A 23,066-nucleotide genomic window follows, 5' to 3' on the forward strand; every position below is an offset into this window, starting at 1 on the left:
GTAGTTCTAAGTTCTAGGGGACTGATGACCACAGCAGTTAAGTCACATAGTGCTCAGAGCCATTTTGCTCCAATTCGAAAAACACTTGGACTAGTTAACAGCCACTGAGACGCTGAGAGATGTAATACGTGATGTACTTGTATGAATCACAGAACCAGGTTTCTGGAAATTATGGTTAGACTCGGAAGTGGGTACATGACATTATATCTGCTGTTGTACAGGACTCTCAAAGCAGCGGAATTTACAACCCATTCTTAAGACGACTTTCCAATAAATTGTGTATCGAATTACTAACTCAATATATACTGGCGTACGTTAGACGCAAGAATTCGTGTAATAGGATAAACACAGAAGCAAGAAACAGTCTACCATCTGACACTCTAGTTAATAGCGCTATGCTGGCGCAATGATCTGTAGCATGCACCATGAAGCATACTACTATTTTCGTGTTAGTAGACGTATGAAGACGGTTATTTAGCATTTTAGTGCTCATTGTGACTGACGCAAACACAATAACTATTACATTTGCAAAAAGAAAGAGATAGTGCTCCGTGTACAAAGGAGAGAATATCTACAGCTCGTGGTGGATAAAGACACAGAGCTCACTGACCAAGCCGCAAAGTACTCTCTCATTGCGCACAATGAATCGCTCGTCCCTTCCTGACGTGGAGTGAGTTGATTTTATCAAATTTTATTCTTCATTGCGAGGTACTTTCAGAGTAGCACTCGAAGCAGTATACTTCTTTGACGCACAGTTATTGTCATTCCTTAAACCATTTAAATGCTGCATTTTAAATGTAAGTATAAATTTATTCAAATATTCATTCGTGTAGAACTGAAATGAAGACTTGTACGTACTAGCGTTAAGCACACACATCGCCATGAAGCTCCACGGAACTATGAAGAATAAATTTGCGAGTGGAAAACAGTAAATAACAAATGTTAAAATGAAACTTCCTGGCAGATTAAAACTGTGTGCCGGACCGAAACTCGAACTCGGTACCTTTGCCTTTCACGGACAAGTGCTCTATCATCTGACCTACCCAAGCACGACTCACGCCCTGCCCACACAGCTTTACTTCTGTCAGTATCTCGTCTCCTACCTTCCAAACTTAGTTCTCCTGCGAGAAGAGCCTCTGTAAAGTTTGGAAGGTAGGAGACGAGGTCCTGGCAGAAGTAAAGCTGTAAGGGCGGGGCGTGAGTCGTGCTTCGGTAGCTCAGATGGATGCCAGCACAGTAGCTCAGCGTGTTCGGTCAGAGAGATGGTTGGCCTACGTTAAAAAAAAAAAAAAAAAAAAAAAAAAACTGGTTAGAAGGATCAACAAACGAACTTGACTGGATGTCATGTGACGTCCGGAACGACCAAACACAACGATCAACAAAGAACAAAATGGAAAAAAAATTATGGTAGAGCACTTGCCCGCGAAAGGCAAAGGTCCCGAGTTCGAGTCTCGGTCTGGCACACAGTTTTAATCTGCCAGGAAATTTCATAAAAGCGCACACTCCACTGCAAAGTGAAAATTTCATTCTAGAAATGTTAAAATGTTTTCGCTTAAGCAGTGAGAGTGATGTTGCTAATTACTGGTACAGTACAGTAATGAACAAAGACAACTGCAAATGCCTTTTTAAACAGTCTTCCATAATGAGTGAGTTTTGATGCAAGGCCATCAATTTCATTATTGCAATACTAAATGGAATTTTAAGACTTTTACCTTTTATTCTGCCTGTTTGTTACTGACCAAATTCCCTGGTTTATTGTCATTCACCGGCCGCTGTGGCCGAGAGGTTCTAGGCGCTTCAGTCCGGAACTGCGCGGCCGCTACGTCGCAGGTTCGAATCCTGCCTCGGGCATGGATGTGTGTGATGCCTTAGGTGAGGTAGTTTTAAGTAGTTCTAAGTCTCGGGGACTGATGACCTCAGATATTAAGTCCCATAGTGCTTAGAACCATTTTAACCATTTTATTGTTTTCAATTAGAGGTTATTTCAGTCTTTCCTGTACATAATTCTTTTTCGTAAAACTAAATCCCGTTGTTCTATGCATGTAGAATGTGTGTTTGATAAATTTCAATCGATGATGGAGTAACTATTCGAATATATGTGTAGAGAGTGGCAAATGTAAGAGAAACGCTAGTAGTGTGCTTTTTAACTAGCGACTGGGAATGCACAAATGAGTTGTGTTGTTTCCAGTATACTATACTAAGGACGTAACATTTTTATAAAGTCTGAAATTTAAAACAAATATTTATGGACAGAGGTGGTATGACAAAGAAATAAATAAGACAATTGTTCTAAATAATTATAATAAACTCGGTTTTACTTTACATAAGTTAATAAACGAAGCCATCGTTACGATGTTTGTCCACTAATACTGATACTTCCTAAGATACACATGTAAGTTCAATAATAAATAATAGTTAACATGATTCAGTTTTACAATTTTTTTATAATTTGACAATAATCGTTTAGACAGACAGTACATTGTAATATTCAAACGTATTTGTTTTCGAAAATGGTTTCGGGAGGAAAGGAGGACAAAACTTTTTACTATAAGGCCTTTACAATCCAGAGTATGTGTACACTTTCAAAAGACTTTTACGGTACATTTTTTCTACACCGAACCTCTTATAACATTATTCTTTGTGTCATACTTAGTACGTAGTTATTATTAGACTTCAGTTTCTAGTACGTTAAATATTATAGTGAGGGAATTTTGCTGAAAACTACATTACGAAGTAAACAAGTAGAGGCATATGGTAACTGCTTCGTCTTCAGTAATTTACCTGATACGTAACACATAATGAGAGAAGTTACGTAACGAACGACAAGAGCTTGTAGCTGTTTATTGGATCAGAAGTTACCATAGACTAGTACATAACAGCCGCCTCATTCTTTAGGCAGTTACTGTAGGCAAGTTAATACGAAGACCACAGAACTACGTTTAGATTAGGATACACATCGTTCTAGCACACATACTAAGGAAGCTGGCGGTGAGTTGTGAGTTTGTGAGGGTTTGCGTGGAGTGGGGAGTGGCTAGCGGCCCCAGCGAAGGGGCTGCCCCAGCGGGCGTCGGCTGCCGCGAGTCTCCGCAGACAGCGCCTCCTGCGACGCGGGACGCGGCGTGCGCGGCCGCAGCAGCTGGTACACCGCCGACGTCAGAGGCCGCCAGCGCGACAGCATCGCCAGCATCGCGCGCTTCTCCGCTGCAACAAAGCAGAGACACACGTCTGAATTAACCGTATTCCTATGTCGAATTTGCAAAATAGGACACAGACAAGCTACCATCGATAGATAGGTACACCTAGAATTGCACTCTCCAAAACTACGGTCCGGCACATTTGGTACCGTACATAAATCACGCAGTAAATGGTAGGATTACCAGTAGTAATGGTAGCAATGGTAGAGGGAGAAATATAAGTCAGAGAGGAAATGTTTGTTTGTTTGCTTGTTTTGCACATACACTACTGGCCTTTAAAACTGCTACAACAAGAAGAAATGCAGATGATAAACGGGTATTCATTGGACAAATATATTATACTAGAACTGACATGTGATTACATTTGCATGCAATTTTGGTGTATAGATCCTGAGAAATCAGTACCCAGAACAACCACCTCTGGCCGTAATAACGGTCTTGATACGCCTAGGCACTGAGTCAAACGGAGCATGGATTGCGTGTACAGGTACAGCTGCCCATGCAGCTTCAACACGATACCACTGTTCATCAAGAGTAGTGACTGGCGTATTGTCACGAGCCATTTGCTAGGTCACCATTGACCAGACGTTTTCTATTGGTGAGAGGTCTGGAGAATGTGCTGGCCAGGACAGAAGTCGAACATTTTCTGTATCCAGAAAGGCCTGTACAGCATCTGCAACATGCGGTCGTGCATTATCCTGCTGAAATGTAGGTTTCTCAGGGATCGAATGAAGGTTAGAGCCACGGGTCGTAACACTTCTGAAATGTAACGTCCACTGTTCAAAGTGTCGTCAATGCGAACAAGAGGTGACCGAGACGTGGAACCAATGGAACCCCATACCGTCACGTAGGGTGATACGCCAATATGACGATGACGAATACACGTTTCCAATGTGCGTTCACCACGATGTCGTCAAACACGGATGCGACCATCGTGATGCTGTAAACAGAATCTGGATTCATCCGAAAAAAATGACGTTTTGGTACTCGTGCACCCAGGTTCGTCGTTGAGTACACCACCGCAGGTGCTCCTGTCTGTGATGCAGCGTCAAGGGTAACCGCAGCCATGGTCTCCGAGCTGATAGTCCATGCTGCTGCAAACGTCGTCGAACTGTTCGTGCGGATGGTGGTTGTCTTGCAAACGTCCCCATCTGCTGACTCAGGGATCGAGACGTGGCTGCACGATCCGTTACAGCCATGCGGATAAGATGCCTGTCATCTCGACTGCTAGTGATACGAGACCGTTGGGATCCAGCACGGCGTTCCGTATTACCCTCCTCAACCCATCGATTCCATATTCTGCTAACAGTCATTGGATCTCGACCAACGCGAGCAGCAATGTCGCTATACGATAAACCGCAATCGCGATAGGCTACAATCTGACCTTTATCAAAGTCGGAAACGTGATGGTACGCATTTCTCCTCCTTACAACGTTCCACCAGGCAAAGCCGGTCAACTACTGTTTGTGTATGAGAAATCAGCTGGAAACTTTCCTCATGTCAGCATGTTGTAGGTGTCACCACTGGCGCCAACCTTGTGTGAATGCTCTGAAAAGCTAATCATTTGCATATCACAGCATCTTCTTCCTGTCGGTTAAATTTCGCGTCTGTAGCACGTCATCTTTGTGGTGTAGCAATTTTAATAGCCAGTAGTGTAATTAGGACCGCACATCGTTCAGTGGTAGTCCATTGTGTATTTTATATCCTTAAAAAGTATAAATTGCATTTTAGAAGGAAAAAAGAAGCTGCACTTCCTGTAACCAAAACAATTACATTTTATGCAAGTACAGTTTACATGCATAAACGTAAAAAATCTAAGTAATTATTGTTTAAATCGAAATAATCAGTATCCAGCTGCATAAAAGAAATTTAATTTCTTAACCGGTTTTGGGCACTTAGTACCTTGCGAGTGTCAACAATAAAATACACTCCTGGAAATTGAAATAAGAACAGCGTGAATTCATTGTCCCAGGAAGGGGAAACTTTATTGACACATTCCTGGGGTCAGATACATCACATGATCACACTGACAGAACCACATGCACATAGACACAGGCAACAGAGCATGCACAATGTCGGCACTAGTACAGTGTATATCCACCTTTCGCAGCAATGCAGGCTGCTATTCTCCCATGGAGACGATCGTAGAGATGCTGGATGTAGTCCTGTGGAACGGCTTGCCATGCCATTTCCACCTGGCGCCTCAGTTGGACCAGCGTTCGTGCTGGACGTGCAGACCGCGTGAGACGACGCTTCATCCAGTCCCAAACATGCTCAATGGGGGACAGATCCGGAGATCTTGCTGGCCAGGGTAGTTGACTTACACCTTCTAGAGCACGTTGGGTGGCACGGGATACATGCGGACGTGCATTGTCCTGTTGGAACAGCAAGTTCCCTTGCCGGTCTAGGAATGGTAGAACGATGGGTTCGATGACGGTTTGGATGTACCGTGCACTATTCAGTGTCCCCTCGACGATCACCAGTGGTGTACGGCCAGTGTAGGAGATCGCTCGCCACACCATGATGCCGGGTGTTGGCCCTGTGTGCCTCGGTCGTATGCAGTCCTGATTGTGGCGCTCACCTGCACGGCGCCAAACACGCATACGACCATCATTGGCACCAAGGCAGAAGCGACTCTCATCGCTGAAGACGACACGTCTCCATTCGTCCCTCCATTCACGCCTGTCGCGACACCACTGGAGGCGGGCTGCACGATGTTGGGGCGTGAGCGGAAGACGGCCTAACGGTGTGCGGGACCGTAGCCCAGCTTCATGGAGACGGTTGCGAATGGTCCTCGCCGATACCCCAGGAGCAACAGTGTCCCTAATTTGCTGGGAAGTGGCGGTGCGGTCCCCTACGGCACTGCGTAGGATCCTACGGTATTGGCGTGCATCCGTGCGTCGCTGCGGTCCGGTCCCAGGTCGACGGGCACGTGCACCTTCCGCCGACCACTGGCGACAACATCGATGTACTGTGGAGACCTCACGCCCCACGTGTTGAGCAATTCGGCGGTACGTCCACCCGGCCTCCCGCATGCCCACTATACGCCCTCGCTCAAAGTCCGTCAACTGCACATACGGTTCACGTCCACGCTGTCGCGGCATGCTACCAGTGTTAAAGACTGCGATGGAGCTCCGTATGCCACGGCAAACTGGCTGACACTGACGGCGGCGGTGCACAAATGCTGCGCAGCTAGCGCCATTCGACGGCCAACACCGCGGTTCCTGGTGTGTCCGCTGTGCCGTGCGTGTGATCATTGCTTGTACAGCCCTCTCGCAGTGTCCGGAGCAAGTATGGTGGGTCTGACACACCGGTGTCAATGTGTTCTTTTTTCCATTTCCAGGAGTGTACATACAGTACAGTGCCACGGCATAATTAATAGCCGTGACGTTGTACGCTGACGGACCGTATGTTCTTGTTGTTGACACTCGCATCTTATTGTTGACACTCGTAAATAATGCTATATGTCGAACCTTCTGAAGATGGGGTGCATGAAACCGGTTAAGATAATAAATTTCTTTTATGCAACTGATTGTTGATTATTGTGATTTATACAACTACAGTTGCTGCAGATGAAAAAATACTATAATTATTGTTGTTATTTTGTAGTCTACAGAACGTTCTTCATCTTGACCAGAGGCAAAGGTTTCCTTCCACTATTGATAAGTGCGAAAGTTGTTTTGCAATAGCAGAAACACGTTTTATACAAGCTCGACAAAGTATGGAAGCGATGTTTAATATGTTTTTGTTTTGCATATTCTAAATTTAACTTCCTTGTCGAAACTATGTTTTGTATCACTATATGACAAATCTCTATTTTTTTTAACTACAACATCCCTCTGTTTCACGTTAAAAATTAACAATTTTCGAATAAAACCTGAGTTAAACATTGACAAATTCAATTTTGCTATAAATACCTTTTATTTTAACTAATACTAAGGAGGATAATTATGTAGAACTAAAATGTTCTGTAGGTTACGCAGTCCTCTATACATACGTACGCAGTTTACAGATGGATCAACGATTATGGTTTTTAAGGGAATCTAATGGGACGCTGATCGCATACACAAACAAAACGATCGAAATGAGATAAAACCCAATAGCTGTTCAACACACCTAACGTACAGGTAAAGCAGCTACAGGGTGTCCAGGAAAGGACTCCCTGATTTCAAAATTAAATATCTCGAAAACAAAGATCGATAGAGGAATGCAGTAAACGGTATGTTTATTGTGAAAGCTGTAAGAAGTTTATACAGCAGTTTGAAATAATAGTTACAAAAGCTGCTAACAGATGGCGCTGTACGCTGTACAGCTCATATCAGCATACGTAAGTGAAATAATCGTATGAAAACAATCTTTGCAAACAATCACATCACAATGTTTTCAAAATGTTCACCATTGGCACTACAGAGGTGGCGCAAACGAAGAATGAAATTCGCCATCACATTTCGTACTGTCTCAACCGAGATGGATTCACATGCCACAGAGATCGCCGATTCAAGCTCGTCCAGCGTGGCGGGATGCTTCGGGTAGACCATGTCTTTCACTGTGCCCCACAAAAAAAAGTCACAGGGAGTCAAATCCGGCGAATATGGAGGCCAATCCATGCCTGCACCAGTAAATTTGGGATATTCCAAAACAATGACTCGATTCCCGAAGTATTCCTCAAGAAAGCGAAAGACTTGTTCGGTCCGATGTGGTCGGGCTCCATCTTGCATAAACCATTCAGTACCCTGTCGATCCTCTAACGCTTGCTGTGTGGCGACAAACTGTTCCAAAATTGCAACGTAACGTGCACCAGTGACCGTTTCTCGAATGAAAAAAGGGCCAATAATGCCTGTCCTTCATACTGCAGCCCACACAGTAACTTTAGGAGAATACAGGGGTTTCGCTTCACACCAATATGGCTTTTCGGAACCCCAAAATCGCCAGTTCTGCTTATTCAGGTATCCATTCAGGTGGAAGTGTGCTTCATCTGTAAACCAGATGCAGCCAACATCAAATCCTTCACTATCAATCATTGTGAGCATCTGATTAGCAAAGGCAACCCTTTGTTGCACAGCTCGTACGGGTATGGCCTGGTGCGTTTGAATTTTGAATGGAAACATGTGTAGGCTCTTTCTCAGTATTTTCTGCGTGCTGGAACGCTTCAAACCAGTCTCAGATGGAATTCTACGAACGGATGACATTGGATTTCGCTGAATAATTCCAGAAACTGTGGCAATATTTTGAGGCGTAACTGCGGTTTGCTTGCGGCCAACATGCCCCACTACATCATCAGTTACGCTGCCTGTTAGTTGAAATTTTGCGAAGAGCGTACGAATGGTTTTCGCATCGGATCCTTTTGGAACATTAAATTGTGCTTGAAAACTTCGCCTTATTGCCGTAGGACTCTCTTCTAACCTGTGGTACTCTAGCACCAGAAAAACGCGTTGTTCAATGGAGTACATGATTTTAATCTCTTCTTTCGGTGCGCTAACCTCCTTTCACGTTTCAATAGTGGAACTGATCGCTCTAGGCTTCGGATCACTACTTATACTAGGCATTACGTATGGCGATTACAGCGCCATCTGTCATCTCGTGGTCGTGCGGTAGCGTTCTCGCTTCCCACGCCCGGGTTCCCGGGTTCGATTCCCGGCGGCGTCAGGGATTTTCTCTGCCTCGTGATGGCTGGGTGTTGTGTGCTGTCCTTAGGTTAGTTAGGTTTAAGTAGTTCTAAGTTCTAGGGGACTGATGACCATAGATGTTAAGTCCCATAGAGCTCAGAGCCATTTGAACCATTTGAACAGCGCCATCTGTTAGCAGCTTTTGTAACTATTATTTCAAACTGCTGTATAAACATCTTACAGCTTTCACAATAAGCACACCGTTTACTGCATTCCTCTATCGATCTTTGTTTTCGAGATATTTAATTTTGAAATCAGGAAGTCCTTTTCTGGACACCCTGTACCATCTTAATTGAATAAACCTAATTGGGGAGCTACCGTATCTATGCTTACTTACGATAATCTACAGTAGCCTTGTAGTTTACAACTCTAGGCACATCTGAACATATTTTGTTTGAAAGTCATCAGTATATTGAATTTAGGAAGGGCGTGAATATATAAGTTAAAGTAGATGAACACCAAAATACAAGAAGACTCTACCAAGAAAGTGAATTCAGTAGAAATCAAAACAGTTCGTTTAGAATTACAGATCAGCAATTTCTAATTACTGCTGTAGATGGAGAAACAACACATGGAGCTATGACCAGATGAAGACGTGGCCTTTCCAATGATGCGAGTATTCAAAAGTGTAAGGAATATCAGTGACAATAGAACTACTAACAGAAGATAATTTTTTTTTAGTGTTACCGAGGGCAGGGTCGGGCGACCGGAGCCACTCTCCCTCCGGGAGATTCCAGGAGAAATGGCACCTGAGGAGTCCGTTGGAGATGACGTGTGTGATGTTGATACAGCGCCACTCTGACGGTGTAGAGCCACAAGTCTGATACCAGAATAACGTTGCTGACGATACAGAGCTCATCTCGTGCTCAGAGAAAGAAATCAGTTTCGTTTGAAAAAGACTTCTAGTGAACTCGATAACGTAACACTGGACAGAGCAATTTTCATTAGTACTCTGATTGTAGTAATATAAAGTTACTGTGATTAGTTATATTTTGTTTTTCTTTAGTGGTCAAGTATAGATTCTGGGCTCCAAGCACCAATTCAAAAAATGGTTCAAATGGCTCTGAGCACTATGGGACTTAACATCTATGGTCATCAGTCCCCTAGAACTTAGAACTACTTAAACCTAACTAACCTAAGGACATCACACACATCCATGCCCGAGGCAGGATTCGAACCTGCGACCGTAGCAGTCACGCGGCTCCGGACTGAGCGCCTAGAACCGCTAGACCACCGCGGCCGGCCAAGCACCAATTGCACCAGGAACTCAGATACAGGGTGTCCCAGAAATGTTGCGGCAAACTTCGAGGGGTTGTAGAGGGTGTCTTGAGGAACAAATCGACGATAGGAATCCATGTTCGGTAACGTCATCCAGCGACACTACAGAGTGTCTAAGATATGACCACCGATGCCTCCTATTAGGCCCCTCCTTCAGCAGCAAAAGTGACTTTTATGCTGACGGAACGTAAGCGGAACTTCTCGCTGTTTTTTTGTTATTCAGTGATCGCGACTACCACGATCAAAAAAATGGTTCAAATGGCTCTGAGCACTATGGGACTCAACTACTGAGGTCATTAGTCCCCTAGAACTTAGAACTAGTTAAACCTAACTAACCTAAGGACATCACAAACATCCATGCCCGAGGCAGGATTCGAACCTGCGACCGTAGCGGTCTTGCGGTCTACCACGATCACCAGTGGATAATATGGAACTAGCTGCTGCATCGAAAACCTTGCCTCTTATCAATACGATGCTCTGTTGCTTCAGTGGATGACAGTTTCGGACATGGGTTTCCTTCCGCAGTTTATTTTTCTTCTCTAACCCCCTAAAATCTCCGTTTCTCGGTATACAGGAGAAAAATAAACTGCAAATGGGAACTCGTGCCTGAAACCGTCATCAACTTAGGCAACAGAGAATTGCATTCATAGGAAACAAAGCTTGTCTACGCAGCAGCTGACTCCGTCTTCTCCACTACTGATTGTCCCTATCAGTCACGATCACTGAATAATAAACAACTTTGCGGGACGTTCCGCCTACGGTCCGTCAGCGTACAAAGTCAATTTCATTGATGAAGCGGCGGCCTAGTGGCAAGCACCGGTGTCCATAACTTCGACGCTCTATAGCGCCGCTGGATGATGTTGTCGGACACGGGTTCCTCCTTTGATTTGTTCCTACACAACCCTGTACAAACCCTCTAAGTTTTCCACAACATTTCTGGGACACGCTGTATAAAATGGCATATCTATTCAAAGTGACGCTTTCCTAGTATTTAGTTTAAAGACGGTTAAGTGTTGAGTTCATAGGATACATTATTATAACTATACAAAATTTATACCATGCCGAATAATGACTGTATGAATGCATACTTTAATGTTGGCACAATTACAGTTTGTGACACAAAAACACACGTTTCCATTAGGTAACGAGGTAGTAGCAATAATACCACCTTCCTGAAAATCAGATCACAACACAGGCTGTTTCAGAAGAAAACTGACATGGTTTCCGTAAACTGAGATCCTGTGAAACTCAGTTAGTTGAGCTTCACTGGCAGAGGCACCCAGACAAATGCTGTGGTCCTTGATTTACGAAAGACATTTGATAAAGTTGCAATTCTAATTACGTGAAAGAAAAGATACGAGCTTGCCCGGTATCAAACCAGATTTTTTACTCTATACAGGGCTTTCTTTCTGGCAGACGGAACTCAATACGTTGTACTAAACGAGACAGAATTGACAAATTTAAAGGTCATTTGGGAAGTATACCGGAGCGGTATAGGTCGGTTACTGATTACAAAATATAGAGTGAACCACCTGAAACTTGTAGCCCGGTTCAAGATGTCGAAACGGAGTTTTCGAAATACACTATGTGATCAAAAGTATTCGGACACCCCCAAAAACATATGATTTTCACATTAGGTGCGTTGTGCTGCCACCTACTGTCAGGTACTTCACATCAGCGACCTCAGTAGTCATTAGACATCGTGAGAGAGCAGAATAGGGGCGCTCCGCGGAACTCACGGACTTCGAACGTGGTCAGGTGATGGGGTGTCACTTGTGTCACACGTCTGTACGCGAGATTTCCACACACCTAAACAACCCTAGGTCCACTATTTCCGATGTGATAGTGAAGTGGAAACGCGAAGGGACACGTACAGCACAAAAGCGTACAGGCCGACCTCATCTGTTGACTGACAGAGACCTCCGACAGTTGAAGAGGGTCGTAATGTGTAATAAGCATATATCTATCCAGACCATCACACAGGAATTCCAAACTGTATCAGGATCCACTGCAAGTACTATGACAGTTAGGCGGGAGGTGAGAAAACTTGTATTTCATGGTCGAGCGGCTGCTCATAAGACACATATCACGCCAGTAAATGCGAAACACTACCTCGCTTGGGGTAAGGTGCGTAAATATTGGACGATTGAACGGTGGAAAAACGTTGTGTCGAGTGGCGAATCACGGTACACAATGTGGCGATGCAATGGCATGGTGTGGGTATGACGAATGCCCGGTGAACGTCATCTGCCAGCGTGTGTAGAACCAACAGTAAAATTCGGAGGCGGTAATGTTATGGTGTGCTCGTGTTTTTCATGGAGGGGGCCTGCACCCTTTGTTATTTTTCGTGGCACTATCACAGCACAGGCCTACATTAATGTTTTAAGAACCTTCTTGCTCACCACTGCCGAAGAACAATTCGGGGATGGCTATTGCATCTTTCAACACGATCGATCACCTGTTCATAATGTACAGCCTGTTGTCGCGTGGTTACACGACAATAACATCCCTGTAATGGACTGGCCTGTACAGACTGCTGACCTGAATCCTATAGAACACCTCTGCGATGTTTTGGAACGGCGACTTAGTGCCAGACCACACCGACCGACATCGATACTTCCCTCAGTGTAGCACTCCGTGAAGAATGGGCTGCCATTCCCCAAGAAACCTACCAGCACCTGAATGAACGTATGCCTGCGGGAGTGGAAGCTGTCAGCAAGGCTAAGGGTGATCCAACACCATACTGAATTCAAGCATTACCGATGGAGGGCGCCATGAATTTGTAAGTCATTTTCAGCTAGGTACCCGGATACTTTTGATGACATAGTGTACGATAGTTGGCAGAGGGGCATCTAATTTTATTGTATGGATAATGCCCGTAACTCTTGTATCAAAAGAGGTATAGAAGCAAGTATGTTTTTCAATGGAATGGTATACATTTTAAAACGACATTCAAAAGATCTTGAAAAGACGACGACAATGACGTTACGCTGATAAATTTTGGTGTTGAAATATTTCTCAGAAGTATCCAAGTAAGGTGCTAAAGTCGAAAATAAAGCAGGCAGAATCGGCTATTAAGATGCAAACACGGGCCAGTGGGGCTTTCGTGCCAGGCTCCGTCGCATAAGCTGAAAAAAGGTAGGCTTACCTACGTAGATTCCTCTTGGCCCCAATTTACAAGACGCAGGACCATTGTTCTAGATGGAGTTATATGCTAATTTCTAGCGTACAGGAGGGGCTTAGGAAAACAATTTTAAATGTCCATAGGCAGATGTTTAAGTCAAGAGCCTTTTTGAAAACAAGTAAACACTTAAGTTTGATACAACGTGGAATCCTGGCGTGGGACACGCTCATTGCAGTTTTTACATCGCAATAGCAGATACCGGCCCCGTTGTCATTCTATTTCAGCGCTTTGCAGGGATATTATCACATATTTTCACGGAAGTTCAACACCAACATTAAAAAGCGTTATATAACTGTATTGCTGTTTACAAGAGCTTACGAATGACGTTAAAAATACGTTGTCCCATTTGAAACAGAAACCATACTTGCGTCATTACCTCAGTTGATAGAAAGGTAAGGATATAACCCACACAACATAATGACGCGCTCCTCTGCCCACTAACAGTTGTCGATAGCGTCGTTTCAGTGTCTTGAATCGTTCACGAAATGACACTGCTTGACAAAAAAAGGTTCATAATTCGTGGGCGGGATATGGGGGATTTTGGGGGGGGGGGGGGGGTGGAGACAACGAAATGAAACTACACGGATGTGATTGTGTTGTACACCCTCTGGCCTGAATTCACGCACTAATTCGTTCAGAAGGGTGTCAAAGTCGCTATACTGCCTCCTGAGGCGAGCTGGCCGAAATATATTGTAACTGGTTCTTTGTATCCTGGATATTGGCACTAGGACCGTGTTAAAGTCCGACCTGGAGCCACATATATTCTGATGGAATATTACTGGTCACGGCTGTAACTCATCATCCCGCAGACAGTTCACAGAGACACGAGCCATGTATAGAAAACATTGTCCTGTTTAAAATTGTCATCACGATACTGTCGCATGAGAGATAAAACATGAGGTCGCCTGATATTCGTGATGATCTGCAGTGTCGTCAGAGTCATCTCGATGACTACAAGGTGCAGCCCGAAATCACCCCTTATGGCTACTCACACCACGACGCCAACGGTATCGCCGCTGTTCCTCTCTAAAACATTGGAAGAATGTGAACGCTGCCCAGGTCCCCGACGGTCATCCGGGATAGTGCAGAACCGCTATTCATCGCTCAATAAAATGCGACGACATTCATCAGCAGTCCTTGCTTCCCGGTGCCGGTAGCACTCCACAGACAGCCGTTTGTGTTGTAATGTTAACGGCAGCTTACGAATGGGACGGTAATTCTCTAGTCCTGCTGCTGTTAGTCTCCGACCAATGATGTGGGATGACAGAATATTGAAGGCAGGAGCTCCTCATACGCTCAGTATTTATTGCACAATTATATTATGTCAATATATTGATCAAAAAGGGGTGGCAAAGACCGGCACAGTATTATTGCGCAATATTTATACCCGAGACAGTTTGAACTCTGCATTCGTAACCAACATGTAGGAGCTCGACGATATAAACTGAATATAAGCTGAAGCGCCAAAGAAACTGGTATAGGCATGCGTATTCAAAAACAGAGATATGTAAGCTGGCAGACTACGAGGCTGCGGTCGGCAACGATTATACAGGGTGTTACAAAAAGGTACAAGGTACAAAAAGGTACGGCCAAACTTTCAGGATACATTCCTCACACACAAAGAAAGAAAATATGTTATGTGGACATGTGTCCAGAAACGCTTACTTTCCATGTTAGAGCTCATATTATTACTTCTCTTCAAATCACATTAATCATGGAATGGAAACACTCAGAAACAGAACGTACCAGTGTGACCTCAAAATGTCCTCCGTTAGCGAGGATACATGCATCCACCCTCCGTCGCATGGAATCCCTGATGCGCTGATGCAGCCCTGGAGAATGGAGTATTGTATCACAGCCGTCCACAATACGAGCACGAAGAGTCTCTACATTTGGTACCGGGGTTGCGTAGGCAAGAGCTTTCAAATGCCCCCATAAATGAAAGTCAAGAGGGTTGAGGTCAGGAGAGCGTGGAGGCCATGGAATTGGTCCGCCTCTACCAATCCATCGGTCACCGAATATGTTGTTGAGAAGCGTACGAACACTTCGACAGAAATGTGCAGGAGCTCCATCGTGCATGAACCACATGTTGTGTCGTACTTGTAAAGGTACATGTTCTAGCAGCACAGGTAGAGTATCCCGTATGAAATCATGATAACGTGCTCCATTGAGCGTAGGTGGAAGAAACTAAAATGAGCTCTAACATGGAAATTAAGCGTTTCCGGACACATGTCCACATAACATATTTTCTTTATTTGTGTGTGAGGAATGTTTCCTGAAAGTTTGGCAGTACCTTTTTGTTGCACGCTGTATAAGACAAGTGTCAGGCGCAGTTGTTACCGTTCACGCCAACCGTTAGGACACCATCAAGATGCCAGGCTCATATCGCGTGGTGGCATAGCTTACAAGCCTGAACGCCACCGGACAACAGGGACCCATCTGTCTCTGTCACGCAGCAGCAGTGCAGTTGTTAGATCGGTTACTGCTGCTGCAATGCCAGGTTATCAAGATTTAAGTGAGTTTGAACGTGGTGTCACGAGCGATGGGACACACCATCTCCGATGTAGCGATGAGGTGGAGATTATTTCGTATGACAATTTCACGAGTGTACCGTGAATATCAGGAATCCGGTAAAACATCAAATCTCCGACATCTCTGCGGCCGGAAACAGATCCGGCAAGAACGTCGACTGAAGAGAATCGCTCAACGTGACAGAAGTGCAACCCTTCTGCGAACTGCTTCAGATTTCAGTGCTGGGCCATCAACAAGTATCAGCGTGCGAACCATTCAACGACATCGATATGCGCTTTCGGAGCCAAAGGCCCACTCGTGTACGCTTGATGACTGCACGATACAAAGCTTTACGCCTTGCCTGGGCCCGTCAACACCGACTTTGGACAGTTGATGACTGCAAGCATGTTGCCTGGTCGAATGAGTCTCGTTTCAAATCGTATCGAGCGGATGGATGTGTACAGGTATGGAGACAACCTCATAAATCCATGGATCCAGCATGTAAGCAGGGGATTGTTCAAGCTGGTGGAGGCTCTATAATGGTGTGGGGCGTGTACAGTTGGAGTGATATGGGACCCCTGATACGTCTAGGACAGGTGGCACGTATGTGGGCATCCTGTCTTATCACCTGAATCCATTCATGTCCATTATGCATTACGACGGACTTGTGAAGTTCCAGCAGGACAATGCGACACCCCACACGTTCACAATTGCTAAAGAATGGCTCCAGGAACACTCTTCTGAGTTTAAACACTTTCGCTAGCCACCAAACTCCCCAGATATGAACATTATTGAGCATATCTGGAATGCCTTACAAGGTGCTGTTCAGCAGAAATCTCCACCCTCTCGTACTCTTACAGATTTATGGACAGCCCTGCACTATTCATGGTGTCATTTCCCTCCAGCACTACTTCAGATACACTCCTGGAAATGGAAAAAAGAACACTTTGACACCGGTGTGTCAGACCCACCATACTTGCTCCGGACACTGCGAGAGGGCTGTACAAGCAATGATCACACGCACGGCACAGCGGACACACCAGGAACCGCGGTGTTGGCCGTCGAATGGCGCTAGCTGCGCAGCATTTGTGCACCGCCGCCGTCAGTGTCACCCAGTTTGCCGTGGCATACGGTGCTCCATCGCAGTCTTTAACACTGGTAGCATGCCGCGACAGCGTGGACGTGAACCGTATGTGCAGTTGACGGACTTTGAGCGAGGGCGTATAGTGGGCATGCGGGAGGCCGGGTGGACGTACCGCCGAATTGCTCAACACGTGGGGCGTGAGGTCTCCACAGTACATCGATGTTGTCGCCAGTGGTCGGCGGAAGGTGCACGTGCCCGTCGACCTGGGACCGGACCGCAGCGACGCACGGATGCACGCCAATACCGTAGGATCCTACGCAGTGCCGTAGGGGACCGCACCGCCACTTCCCAGCAAATTAGGGACACTGTTGCTCCTGGGGTATCGGCGAGGACCATTCGCAACCGTCTCCATGAAGCTGGGCTACGGTCCCGCACACCGTTAGGCCGTCTTCCGCTCACGCCCCAACATCGTGCAGCCCGCCTCCAGTGGTGTCGCGACAGGCGTGAATGGAGGGACGAATGGAGACGTGTCGTCTTCAGCGATGAGAGTCGCTTCTGCCTTGGTGCCAATGATGGTCGTATGCGTGTTTGGCGCCGTGCAGGTGAGCGCCACAATCAGGACTGCATACGACCGAGGCACACAGGGCCAACACCCGGCATCATGGTGTGGCGAGCGATCTCCTACACTGGCCGTACACCACTGGTGATCGTCGAGGGGACACTGAATAGTGCACGGTACATCCAAACCGTCATCGAACCCATCGTTCTACCATTCCTAGACCGGCAAGGGAACTTGCTGTTCCAACAGGACAATGCACGTCCGCATGTATCCCGTGCTACCCAACGTGCTCTAGAAGGTGTAAGTCAACTACCCTGGCCAGCAAGATCTCCGGATCTGTCCCCCATTGAGCATGTTTGGGACTGGATGAAGCGTCGTCTCACGCGGTCTGCACGTCCAGCACGAACGCTGGTCCAACTGAGGCGCCAGGTGGAAATGGCATGGCAAGCCGTTCCACAGGACTACATCCAGCATCTCTACGATCGTCTCCATGGGAGAATAGCAGCCTGCATTGCTGCGAAAGGTGGATATACACTGTACTAGTGCCGACATTGTGCATGCTCTGTTGCCTGTGTCTATGTGCCTGTGGTTCTGTCAGTGTGATCATGTGATGTATCTGACCCCAGGAATGTGTCAATAAAGTTTCCCCTTCCTGGGACAATGAATTCACGGTGTTCTTATTTCAATTTCCAGGAGTGTATTTGTTCAGACCATGGCATGTCTTGTTGCAGCATTTCTGCCTGCTCGCGGGGGACCCTACACGGTATTAGGCAGGTGCACCAGTTTCTTTGGCTCTTCAGTGTAGGACGCGTTTGTATTGCAAGCGAGTTGCTTGTCTTGCAAAACACAAGCAGGAGCCACGCGGAAAGGACGAAAGAGTGGAAAAGGGGTTCATTCATTGTAGCATCGACTCTTAAGCCGCAACAACTAATTGCAAAGTAAACAAGTGAACTGTGTCATTTACGGTACTCGTGTGCTGTTTTCTGTGCATTTCTTTGCCGTAATAACAGTTGCAAACGAAATCAAATAATTATTTACTAATTACTGATTGAAAGCTTACATGATCTTGTGTCCGTGATGTGACAAGTGTTGCAAGAAAAATAAAAATGTATCGCTTTTGGACAGATGATTTGATCTTATTTGCCAGTTCTGAAAACATTTACAAGGAAAATAAACATTTCTGGTTATTGTCATTACACCATAATCTTCAGTTTCCTTTGTTATTGTGGAAATCGAGATATCTGGAGTTTCCTCAGAAGTCAGGGATTTCATTTCCCAAAGTACCACATGGTTCTCTTATACACACCCTCGAGCACACTCCCTGATGTTTGCTCATTCATTTTTCTCAGTTCTTTGCAAGTATTAGTTCGGAGAGAATTGAATTTCTCTCGATGTCGGCAGAAATTGCCGTTTAATGTTCAATGCTACCTTGTACGGTACAGTATATTGCGTACAATATAGTGCGCCATATTCCAGTTACAACATAAAATTTGCTTCCCACTCAACAGTGATTGTACATACTATTGTAAGTTGTAACGCGACATCCTCCTCTGGCATTACTTTTCCTCAACAGTCGTCGTCGATACCAGTATTATTTTTCTAATTTTGAACAGGTCAATAATATCTCAGTTGCTTTTCTAAAAGCTTTCATATAATTTTATACACACTATGTTATATTTCAAGTTAAAATGTATGAAATTGAATTACTTTATAAAATGTTTCAGTCTTTATTCATGATCGGTAAGTACTAGTTCTGAATGTACAGTTGAAATTATTTTTTTTAGAAACATATGAAATTACGAGCTATTGGAACACCTAAAATTTATTTTATTAATTACGCAATACCTTACTGGTTATTATGTTTATTTCTGGATTCATTTATGAAATAATAATCGAAAGTAATAATGTAACAAACTAGTAAAAATTCATTTGTTAAGGAAAATTGTAAACCATTTGGAATATGGTTATTTCCGCAGAGTGGGAGGGTTGTAAGCATGCCTCTAATGTGATCGGACGTATTTTTGTATTTTGTGCGAACAATGTAATTTCAGCTTTGTTAGTGTGAAAAATGATAAGAATGTATGATATACTAAAATGTGAAAAAATATATTTACATAAAAACAAACATGCTGCAACAAAAATCTTAAAATTTATTTAGATCAGTCCAACTGTGAGGACCTAAAATGTGACATTTTCAGCTTCAAGAATCAGACCCCTAGACAAGAAGAACTGGAGCCAACTCTACATGACGAGCTAAGTAAACTAGAAAGTTTATTGCAATCTTCACTCCTTTCAAATCTTCATAACAGACTAACGTGGAATTAGGAAGGAGGAGAAGATTGCAAAGTGATATTGACATAGTTCTAAAAAAAAAAAATAGACGTTGTCTGCCTACGACACCCTATTGTAGACCTATTTCAGGTGTCTTGCATGAAAACTGCAACTTCCTCTTCTTAGCAGATCTGTAATACCAGTTTACACTAGGAAGAGAAGTACTACTCTCCATTAATGGTTTTAACACACTTTTTTGACATATTGTGATTATATTCTTGAATGAATTTCGCAGCGACCAAGTCTGTGCGCTCACTAATCGTTTTAAAATTGGAATAATGCAAACGTTTCTTCCAGCCAGTGGTCTCTCAGAACTCGCCAACTTTAGTGTTTACGTAAGGTGAAAGAGTTGCCTTGTAAGTTTCTGTCGATAAAGTTCAATCATTAAAGTTGCTTGCTCTAAAGAAGAGATTTTCAATCAGCTATAACAGTCTAATTCAGTTCGTCACATGAAAATCATTCCAGTTGACATGCAGTATTTAACACGAACGGCGTTACGGAAGGCAGTCAAATAAAAAGTTCTGTCTGAGTCACTAGACTGTTACAACATAGTTCCGAGAATCCAAGTCCCGCACAAGTGACACAAAAAATTTACAAACTAATACGACATCCGAAGCAGAGTACGGAGAGAGACGCAGCCCGTGTCGAGTAACACGCTTGACCCTTTCACTGTTTTAACTTCAAAGTCAGCTACTAATTAAGCCGTAAATTTATCTGGCTTATAACACATCCCAGGCAGAGAGCGGAGAGGCGTGGAACTGCATCTAGTAACAGGGGAGAGTCCTTCACTGGTGGTCCATATACGCAATTTTCTTTACGGGTGTGGACGGCAGTAGCTACACTCTGGTCTGAACAACTCAAACCAGTGGCAGCTCATGAGTATAATTCTGCGTGTTCAAAAAATTTGAGATTCAGATAAATGTGAGAGTGGGAAATTAATAACGTCTGCTGTATAACAGTGATGCTTATCAACAAGTTTATACAACTACATCCACTGCCAATAATAATAACAGTAATAATAATAATAATAATATGCATAACTTATCTGACAAAGGGAAGAATTGCTTTTGTGGAATTTTGTTGTTTTGTACATAATTAAGTACAGTTTAGGGCAATAACGAAATGGTGTGGAAGGTTTCGCAATTCTCCATTTCGCATTTTTGTGTAAGTGCTTTTCCACTTTTTCGGCCAAATATACAAGATGTATTAGTTCACGAATTTACTTTCGCTCTGAAAATCAGATATTCTTTCGCTGCATCCACGCAACAACTTGTGCCAAATGTACAATTTCTTGTTAAATGTTCGCTTGTAGTCACGCTCATTTGATTTCGTCATTCTCCCAATCAAAGGATCTGTTGTCAGAGGCCTTAATTCCTTTGCGCCTAAATTTTCGTGGTAATTTACCTTTATGTTCCCAGAATGAGATTTGCACTCTGCAGCGGAGTGTGCGCTGATATGAAACTTCGTGACAGACTAAAGCTGTGTGGCGAACTCGTGAACTTTGCCTTTCACGGGCAAGTGCTCTACCGACTGAAGCAACCAAGTGCGACTCACGACCTGTCCTCCATTTGTGTAAATTATTAAATTCGTGTAGTAATGTCTACCAACATGGTCACTTGACTAGAATACAAATGAGGTGCTGAGATCCATAAGTGCCTAAAGCACACCGCTGTCGATCCCACGTTTAAGTGAGTATCAGGGAAACCAGTGATACAAAAAAATGGCTCTGAGCACTATGGGACTTAACAGCTATGGTCATCAGTCCCCTAGAAGTTAGAACTACTTAAACCTAACTAACCTAAGGACGTCACACAACACCCAGCCATCACGAGGCAGAGAAAATCCCTGACCCCGCCGGGAATCGAACCCGGGCGTGGGAAGCGAGAACGCTACCGCACGACCACGAGATGCGGGCCCAGTGATACAGCTTTTCATGAATATTCATATACACATTGTGGGCCTACAGCACAGATAAACCTGACTCACCATAAGGTCAACATATCTCAGAATCGTCAACAAATGTTAAAGTCTCAAAATCGACAGTGATGTGCTTTAGGCCCTTATGATTCTCAGAGCCTCAAATGGATTACTGTATGATAAAATTCATAACTTAATACACTTTAACTCTTTGAGAAACCCAGAAAATAGGTTTACTGTCAGTACAACATTAACATATACTGACGTCCGATCTAATTTTACTATAGTATATAGTGTGGGAATTAACATATCTGATGAGTGTGCTATCATCTAGAAGGATTTACGCCGAGGGAACGGGGATAAAAATCTGCCGCAGTATGTTACCTTCTGGTGGCACTGACGTAAACTTAAAGGGATGTGCACACTGTGAACTGTGCACATTGTTTATCAAATCCGTATGTATTTGGCCTGTAAGGCAATTACGTCATGTGAGTTGCGCATGCGCAAAATCTCCTTAAAACGTGCACAACTGAAGGTGTGCTCGCGACCCTGATGCCAAGTTTCATGGAGTCTAAAGAAGCAGTAGCATGGTAGATTTAAGCGCCGTACCTTTCAGATTGCAGCATCTATGTTACGTTTAGCAGTAGTCAAAGAAAAGTAACCAATAAATCCGCAAGATGTCAAAAGTTAAGGTATTCATGTGCTCTTGTTCTCTTACACAGCAGCCGCCACTGGCTCAAACGCACACCTGCCTGTAGTAATCACACTAGTTTTGATTACTATGTATGAATATTGCTGTCCAGTATGGGACTTCGTAATGACTACACAATGTTTTGAAAAAGGCCAGCCGCGGTGGACGAGCGGTTCTAGGCGCTTCAGACAGGAACCGCGCGACTGCTACGGTAGCAGGTTCGAATCCTGCCTCGGGCATGGATGTGTGTGATGTCCGTAGGTTAGTTAGGTTTAAGTAGTTCTATGTTCTAGGGGGCTGATGACCTTAGATGTGAACTCCCATAGTGCTCTGAGCCATTTGAGCCATTTCAAAAGGGATACTTTCCCGAGTGAAGTTCATTATCTAGCAGAATAAACTAATACCATTTTTTTAAAGACGTTAAAGACGTGGTGCATACCACTGTGTGCTCTGAGAAATCGATTCAGATGTGTATAGTGGCTACAATATTTAAGGCGCAGCACTCAAAAGCCAAACCAAGTCGAATATTCTTCAATCTACAACATATTAAAATTTCAAAATTATAAGCCCAAATCTACACTGATGCAAGTAAAATATGTTTATCGCTAGTTTTTCCTGAATTTACTCATTTCATATTGCAAAAAAAAGAAC

At 44.3% G+C, this 23,066-nt stretch overlaps 1 protein-coding gene across 1 annotated transcript in view; it reads right to left on the reverse strand.

Annotated features, from left to right (window-relative positions):
• Nucleotides 1-2,284: 2,284 nt before the first annotated feature.
• Nucleotides 2,285-23,066, reverse strand: part of LOC124556097 — a 290,940-nt gene continuing 270,158 nt past the window's right edge. The window contains exon 3 of the mRNA XM_047130122.1: nt 2,285-3,201. Within this exon, the coding sequence (XP_046986078.1) occupies nt 3,032-3,201 (170 nt within the window). The 3' untranslated portion in view covers nt 2,285-3,031. The remainder of the gene's footprint in view (nt 3,202-23,066) is intronic.

This window comes from Schistocerca americana, chromosome X, assembly GCF_021461395.2.
Source record: "Schistocerca americana isolate TAMUIC-IGC-003095 chromosome X, iqSchAmer2.1, whole genome shotgun sequence".
NCBI classification, from domain to species: domain Eukaryota; kingdom Metazoa; phylum Arthropoda; class Insecta; order Orthoptera; family Acrididae; genus Schistocerca; species Schistocerca americana.